Genomic DNA, 8987 nt, shown 5'->3' on the forward strand with positions numbered 1-8987 from the left:
TTCTCGTATAACAACTCATTCATACACTATCACACCTCCTAAAATTCTCGTTACAATTATAAATCTTAAAAAAAATACAAAAACTCTATAAGCAAGTCAATAGGTATTAAACACTGTTACACAATACTAAGTCTTATCCACCCTAGATATTCTCAAAATATTTTAATGCAAAAAAAGTTCCATTCCACACTAAAACTCGTCTAAGAAACAAGACATACCTACTACAACTTATGTTTAAACTGAAACACCTTCAAATATATTTTTTATAAAAGAACATCTAAAACAAAACTATTTCCTTCAATTTTATTTAAACAATACAGCTTGTGTACTTCGACAACAATCTAAACATCTAAATATCAAACAAAACTAGATAAAGTTCTCATATGTTGTAATAACAAACTAACTATAAAATTCAGTACAAGTAAGTCTTATCAGGGAAACTGTAAACACAATAAATGAATTTCTTAACCAACAGTCTTAATTATTTCAATAAACAGTCTTAATATTCATTATCTTACTTATGACATGTAAAAATTTACACCCTAACTTTTACATAACAACTCAAGCAAAAACAAAGCATGGTTACTGGGTCTGAACCTCAGTATAATTTTAAAGAAAATACTAATTAAAAGTGATGCGAAATAATGAAATAGTAAACAAAAAAAAATAAACCTCTTCAAGCCTCTCTAGCCAATGCCATAAGGATACATCTGCATGAAGTCTGCACTAGCATCGAACTTCTTCATCTTCTCAACGTCACAACAATCTCTCCATCTGACTTTAATAGACTTACAGGGTTCTAATAATTTTGGCATTAATTTCATACTGCTCCTAAACTGAGTCCTTTTAGCTGCTCTCTCTCTTTCCTGTGTACTTTCCTTTCTAATCCTATCATAATTCTTCTTATTTTCTTCTTTTCTTTTCAACTTCTTGACTTTTCGTTTCAATTCTTCTCTATTGTACATGTAATTTTGGTTTTCTTCTCTTAATAACCATAAATTCCTGCTGCTTTTCCTCCTGAGTAGCACTAACGGGTTAGCATCATTGGAGGTACTGACTTTAACACCTTCTTCTCCAAGCCACTCCAGTCTTTCTAACTCAACCTCTTCTTGCTCCATGACTGTCAAACGTCTAAGTCGCCGGATTACAGGTATTTCATCCTTCAAAACATTCTTCAACTCTGTAGGAGATTCTCTCGTCTTCGTCGGGGTATAGGAAGTGTCCAAGGACTCAACTTTGTCTTGTATGGAATTGCTCTTCACTTCACAACCTAAAAAGTCAACCTCAGCAGGAAAATGTTTGATTTTTGTTGACCACGAATCGTCAAAAGAAGGCAAAAAGGTGACTTTGTTGTGATCCAGTAACATGACAGTTTTCTGCAATAATTGTTGACCAATAATCATATCGTACGGCATTACATGAATTGGCACAATATTAAACTTTACGTCCGTAAAATATTTACCGTCTATTGTCACAACAGTAACAAAACAATCACACGATCGCACGTCGCTTGCGCCGAATCCCGATAATATCACGTCACACTTCTCTGGTTTATCGATGTTTAACTTCTCATAACACGTCGCAGACACTAAGTTCGCTTCACTTCCCGTATCAATAAGCGCGCAGACCGTTTTTCCATTAACCTGTACAGATTTTAACGGCCGATTTCTTCCATTAACTTCTTCGTTTATCATCATAACTTGCGAATATGCACCGGTATGTGATCTGTCAAACTCAACTCCATTCTTCACGTCATTCTCGTTCATCTCAGTGTTGCCAGTATTCGTATCTAAATTCCTACCATTTTCTGACACTTTAATGCACCATTGTTTCGCCGACTGGACCGGTCTTCGTTCACTCACTTGCTTTGCCGACATGTCGCATTGCGACAGGGGTTTCGCCGAACCGCCAGATGTCGCTGTCGCTGCTATCACCATTGGATTTTTCGGGCAATGCAATGCAATATGGCCGAACAATCCGCACTGGAAACATCTTAATCCTTTTCCACGATGTGGGCACTGTGATGAAACATGATTTTCTTCGCCGCAATTATAACACTTCACACGTCTATCTTCCTGTCTTCGTCTTGCTGTATTATTATCCTGTTCTCTCGTCGCATTATGTCGTTGCTTCACACTTTTACAGACATGTTCATAGATTTTAAGCTTCTCTTTCAGGTCTCCAAACGTCGATACGCCATACAACATAATCTTGTTGTTTTCATAATCTTGTATACCGTCTACAATATACTGTGTATCCCTTTCGCACCTGGTTGATACGATCGTGAGTTCCCACTTTGAAAATTCGTATTTTGGCGCGAAGTCTGTTTATCCGGCCCAAACCGAGCTCGCTCGATCGTGCGTTCATCGAATAACCAATAGAAACGCGTTGTGGTTCAAATTGGAATCAGTTGCGTCGTGGCAAACGTCAACATGGCCACGTTCCATGACCCCGCGACCGGACGGCGTAAGTAATATTACAATTTTGATGTTTTTTTTTTGTTTTTACACTGCTTTTTTTGCAAAATTAGTTAGCTAGGATTATAAACTAACTTTAGAAAACAAAAGTTCTACACTAGTTGTCGCATTTGCTTCTAAATGTTGACCTAAATTTTGTAACGCACGCCCGTGAGGTCCAGGTTGCAATTGTCCAACTCACGATCATGATTTGTGTTATTTCTCATAAAATTAATGATATTTCAGGAATGCAATTAACAGATGATCTCGTCCTCGAACTGCTTCAAGATGGAAATTGTTCTGATCTGTACTTGGACGAAGATTTTTACCGGTGTATGGGATTATCACGTGTAGCTACTACCCCGTACACGGCCGCTGTCCATTGTCCACTGGCCCTGGGTTTACTTTGTCAGAATTTGTTTCAAACTTCTGGAGAAAAGTAACAACGAAGTCGCGTGGGCGCACGAAAAATAAAAAGTTTTCTGAATAATCCCAATAATAATATTAATTGGTTCACAGAACTGTGATATAATGTACCTTGTTAAGTGTTAAGTACAATAAATAGTTGATTTTGATTTAAAATGTGTTGCTTTTACTTCTATTTAAAAATAATACTATTTGAGAAGTAGTTTAAAGTCCATTACCATTATAATTTTACACATAATAGACAAACGCACGTTCGTGAATTGGTAGAATTGAGACCTAGAACTCACGAACGTGATACCCGTTTTTCTAAATGATGATTGCACTTAGATTTTTTTCACTATTTTTATAGTTATCTGTGCGTTAGATTTAATTAATTTTTGTCATTATTTTTTTCAAACTGAACAAAAAAAATCTCAGGTGCGAAAGGGATAGTAATGTAATCAGGTAATTTTCCTCTTCTGCCGAGCTCCTTCATAGCTAACATATACTCGTAGCATGTTTCGTTATTCGTCTTCTTCTTCGTACTTAGGATTTCGTGTAATTCTTTTTGGTTAATTGTATCAGAAAATTCCTTCATAATCGCGGTTTTCAAATCCTCAAACGTCTTGAAAACACGCTCCGACTTCAGCCATAGCTCCGCCGTCGAACACAATGATCGCCTCGCTATAATAAGCTTTTGTATAGGCGTCCAGTTGAAGATCTCGCCATTATCTTCAATTTCTTCCACCCATCGTGACACAGTATACATCTTGTCATTTCCCGAGAATTTAGGTATGATGCCGTCGTACATCATCGAGTAATTTGGTACAACCGGTACCGATTCTGGATCTGGTTGTCCACGTCGTCCGCCCTTCATATTTTCCGTCGTCATGATAATCGAAATTAATCGAGCCGTCTGATCGATAATTTCGCGTCTTCGTCGTCGTCTAGCCACTCGGTGCCGTCTGCGCCTCGTGTCCGTCGTGAAAATTTTCGCCGTCTGCGAACGTCGTTGTCCCACCGTATCCTGTCCAATTAATGAGCACCCATCCCGGACGAGCCCCCAAAATGTGGGATTTTGGGTTTGCTCAATTAAACAGTCAAGTACGGTTCAAACACTTATTTTTATTTTAACCTCCGCGTAATTACACCACCATCGTTTTCGTCCGCCATCCGCTCTCTAGCCTTCCCTTCTCCCTCCTTCCATCACTCTCACTCATTCACACTCCTTCACTCAATCTATCATTTCTCTATGCATCCCTTCTATACTCTATACCTTCTGTACTACTCATGTTACTCGTCTACTTCTCACACAATCATCTCAACTCACCTGTCACTCACTCAGCCACACGCCTACATTTATTATAACGAGTAGGAAGCTAATGTCAATGGTATTTGACTAGATGACAATATGAGTCATAAATCGTTCTAAGATACAGGTAAACTATATTTATGTAGATAATGGCCCCGATTCCTGCAGACATCTCTTAATTTTACTTTAAGTTATACCTGTCATTTTCTTATCCGCCGAAAAGGAAAGGGACGGATGATTGACAGCTCTTAATTTTAGGAAGAATGAGTAAATAAATGAATAACCCGAGCGAATTTTTAGACGGTTGTTTTAGATTTGTGCTTAAAATTGACGTGTGTTCCATAAATTTTATGCAATTGGGTAATTGACAATTTATAATTATAATTTATGGAACACACGTCAATTTTGAACACAAGTCAAAAACAACCCTATAAAAATTTTGCATTGACTAATAACCCGACAGAATTAAGTTGACAGCACACGTCAAACGGTTTGCATACCAGCGAGATACCTTTTTGATTCGCCCGCGATATTCATTCATTTACTCATTCTTCCTAAAATTAAGAGCTGAAAATCATCCGTCCCTTTCGTTTTCGGCGGATAAGAAAATGACAGGTATCACTTAAAGTAAAATTAGGAGGTGTCTGCAGGAATCGGGGCCAATTTTGATATATTATTTTGTATCTTTGTGTAATTTGACTAAGATTTTACTGAAATACCTACATACATAAACTCACGCCTGTTTTCCTCCAGGATAAACGGAGGCCTTGGAACTCCATTTGCTACCATCCCTCGATCCATTTCATCACATTTTTTTTATTATTTTACTTAATTGGCACCGCAGACTCTAATTCTTACTATTATAAGTAATTGCTACAAATATGTACCCTTGACAACTTATAATCTCACAAATGTATCAAGTTATGGATCCATAACTTAAGAAAATATATTTTTTGAATAATCTCATTATAAAGATTAGTGATTGTCCCCACGTCGCTCGATAGGTAGATACTCGATATTACTAATAGGTAGGCGTTTGCCTATACTCACGCGCGATATCGCCATATGGTTCGATTTCATTTACAACACATCTGCGATTTTCCAGTAAAAGTACAAAGACCTTTACTCTAAACTATGTTTAAATATTCGTCTGTTGAGATACCAGATTCAATAGCAAACACACCTAAGTTATAGTCATAGTATTTATTATACAGCAAAATAAGAACTAATAAAAAGCACTTTAAAGATAAAGTTTGCGCATTCTTCTGCGGAAGTTCTAAGGCTGCATCTGTTCTTGGAAGATTAATCTTTTTACTTTGAATAAAAAGGCTAATTTATTTATCTCGACGAAAACTTTAAAATGAATTGCCTTTGTTACTGTGGTCTACTCGCTTTTTTGCCTTGATGTTGTTATCTTTCATTAACATTATGCTTTCTCCTTTTCCAGATAATTGTATCCCGGAATCTTCAACAATGTCTGCAAGAAGAATACTCACATTAATCTTCGTAGCATTCGTCTTAGTCGAAGGGAGATGGCATCAGAAACGAGACACCACCTCTATTTGCGACCCGTCATACAACAACCCCAGCAAACTCCTCTGCTACTGCGTGAAAGATATACGACAACAAGACCAAATCAGATCAGCTGACTGCTACCTCACCGCTGAAGATGTCCAGAACACAGACCACGCCTGGGACTCCTTTGGAATACTCAAAACTGTATCCAAACTTACCATTACCAACACCAGAGGAATTTCTTTAAAATACATCCCCACACACGCTCTAAGACACCTCGAAGGATTAATACTACTTGATATTAAATATGGCAACATTGAAACAATACATCCGTATGCATTTTCTAACCTAAGTTCTATAGAAGAAATAAGTCTGAGAGATAGTCAGATTAAAGTATTAGAGGCCCATGCATTCGCCCACCATAAGGATTTGACTGAGATTAAACTGGACAAAAATAACATAATAGAGATAAACCGGGATGTATTTATAGACCTACCATCGCTCGAGAGATTGTTTTTGACTAGCAATCAAATAACAACGATACACGACAAAGCTTTCGTCCATTTGGGTAACTTGAGAGAGCTCGAAATAAACGAGAACAAACTGTTCAGTTTGAACAGCGAGACGTTCTCTGGGTTGAAGAAGCTGTTAAAATTGGATCTCAGTAATAACAATTTGGAAGTTATAGGAGACAATACTTTCTTGCCGTTAAAGAATCTACAGACGTTGAATTTGGAAGGGAACAAGATACAAATGTTGGACGAAAAGGCGTTTAAGGGATTAGTCAAGCTGTATTCGTTGTCGTTAGCACATAATAAGTTGTCACATATAGAGAACGTGAAGACGTTCGAAGGATTGGATGCGTTGAAATCGCTAAGCTTAAGAGCGAATAATATTAGTGAGCTGAAGTCTGCGGTGATGGATCCTTTGATGAAAAATTTAAACGGAGCTGATGGTCGTTTGGACATAGAAGGTGAGGTCCTATTCTTTCTTTTTACTGGGCACCCTCAGGCCTGTTGTCCTAAATTTTGTACGGGTGAAAACCTACGGCGCTCCCCATTTGTCCGGCCAAGTGGTTAAAGCCATCTGCGGAAAATCTACAGTAAGTCACGCCAAAAAAAAAAATATAAACATGAATCGGTTAGCGAAATATTTTGAAGATACAAGTAACATATTATACACAAATGCAGGAAAATATCAAAAGTTAAAGTTTGTCGTTTGTGATTTATGACTCTATGGTTTATGTAGGTATTTATTATAATACGCAATATACAAATTTAAACGTAACTTTATAAGCAAAATAAGTATTTTATAGGCCTAATTATATTTAAATCATCTCTTTAACCGACCGAAAAGGCTTAAAAAAATAAGAGTTTACATAAATAACCGGAATGAAGGCAATTATGCAATAACCACAAGCCAAAAATTCTCGATAGTGAAATGATTCAGTTGATACTATTGTTAAATAAGTGACCGAAAATTCAATATTGTTGTTGTGGAATTTAATAATTTACAATTCGTATTCGAAACTCGAATATCTGATATGTATCTTTGTTTATTCAATTGTTTTCATAGCACTCGTGAATTGGTCAACAAAGAACGGTTGAACGTTTTAATACCTAATACGGGTAATACCTAGTATTTTATTCTCTTTAGAACAACAGAAGAGAAATGTGGTTTCGAATACAATATATAAAAGGCTTCTGTAGAAAGTTTGTTTTTCATTCCGAGTCCAGCAGGGAATTAAAGCCACGTTATCTATCTTGTCATGTAGGTGAGCTGGAAGAAATCGCTTATTGTTACAGATAAGCTTACCCATACCGTATGTTTTCGTCGTGTGCTCCTTTTTCTGGCATATTGCACAAATAAGGAAGCACGCAAAAAAAGGAAGACGAAGATATAGTAAAAATAGCTCGACTGGTGGAATCCGCCTGGGATGCTTAGTTAAATTGTCAGCCGATTTTGTACGGGTATCTATATGGGTACACATATATATTTGTATCCTATCTCGCTAGGACAACAATAAAATGTACATATTCAGTCTAAACGTTAGCTCACCTATGTTATCCGCGTGTCAACACATTGTTGCTGACGCGACTGTGGTGTTGTAGTGAAATATGGCCCTTAAAGTTAGTCTTAATTACCTGATTAATTTTACTCTTCTTGAAATATTCTCCATTTTTCTTTTTCAGACAACAACTTCCCGTGCAGTTGCGAGCTCGAATGGTTCATGGCTCTCATGAATCGAACTCGAAGCAAGAACTTGAAGATCTCCATGGAAAACCTGAAGTGCATGCCAGATTCTAAACTCAGGGACAAGTGGACCAACCTTGAAGAAACGGAGAAGAACTCAGGAATGTTTGAAGTAGATGAAACGCAGTCTGCAGCTGAATATGAATACTATGATGAATCTCAGCTAAATGGAAAGCTATTCTACACTGATGTAAGAGACTTAATCTGCAATACTGATAAAATTGAAATCATTACCAAAGCGCCCAGCCCCACCGTTGCACCTCAAAAAATAACAACGCCTACATTACCTACAACAAAGAAATCTACTACAGCTGCTCAGTCTCAAAGAAATAAACCCATCGAAAATATCCCAAGTCACGGAGTTTTAGATCTGTCGGTCGATGAAACTACTCCTAAACCCAACACTAAAGATGTTGTTGAAAACGAAATAGCGCCCCAAAAGAAACCCGATTCATATACAACCACTCGATTAGTTACCGTATCAGCTAAACCCATTGAAAAGAAGAACGTCTATGAAGATATGGCTTCAGATGAAGCAAAACCAGACAAGCTAAAAGCCCAAAGAAGTTTACAAGATGAATACAAAGGTCCACATAGCGACGGACACAAAAATGCAGGCTGTGTAGCACTCATTTCACTAATATGCTTTAGGCTATTCCATTAAATGTACTAATAGTATTGTAGTGTATTGTTTAATGTATTGGTAATGTAAGCTATCTCTCACAGTCATTAAAATAAATAGTTGTTAAGAAATGTTTCTGTTTCATTTACCTACTCAATTTAAGATTATTTAGAAAATTTAGTTATCTACCTAGTTAACATAACATTCGTTATCTAAATATTAGCCTATATTAGCAGCATAGTAAAAGAAATATCATGATCATGAAACATAGCTTAGTTTTCAGATAACTAGACTTTGCCTGTTTTTTAGTGCTGCCATCTGTTGCTGTAGCTTCATATTAAAATGACACTGAATCTGCGTTCTTTTCTATGTCAGAGAAGAAACTAAACTGACACGTAGTACGCGTCGGGTAAAATAGATGGCG

At 37.0% G+C, this 8987-nt stretch overlaps 1 protein-coding gene across 1 annotated transcript in view; it reads left to right on the plus strand.

Annotated features, from left to right (window-relative positions):
- Positions 1–8694, plus strand: part of LOC126373306 (connectin-like) — a 46943-nt gene extending 38249 nt beyond the window's left edge. Inside the window, exons 2-3 of the mRNA XM_050019411.1 lie at positions 5621–6661; positions 7881–8694. Coding sequence (XP_049875368.1) covers positions 5647–6661; positions 7881–8605 — 1740 coding nt within the window. The 5' untranslated portion in view covers positions 5621–5646 and the 3' untranslated portion in view covers positions 8606–8694. The remainder of the gene's footprint in view (positions 1–5620; positions 6662–7880) is intronic.
- Positions 8695–8987: the final 293 nt, after the last annotated feature.

Source organism: Pectinophora gossypiella, chromosome 15 (genome assembly GCF_024362695.1).
Source record: "Pectinophora gossypiella chromosome 15, ilPecGoss1.1, whole genome shotgun sequence".
Classification (NCBI taxonomy): domain Eukaryota; kingdom Metazoa; phylum Arthropoda; class Insecta; order Lepidoptera; family Gelechiidae; genus Pectinophora; species Pectinophora gossypiella.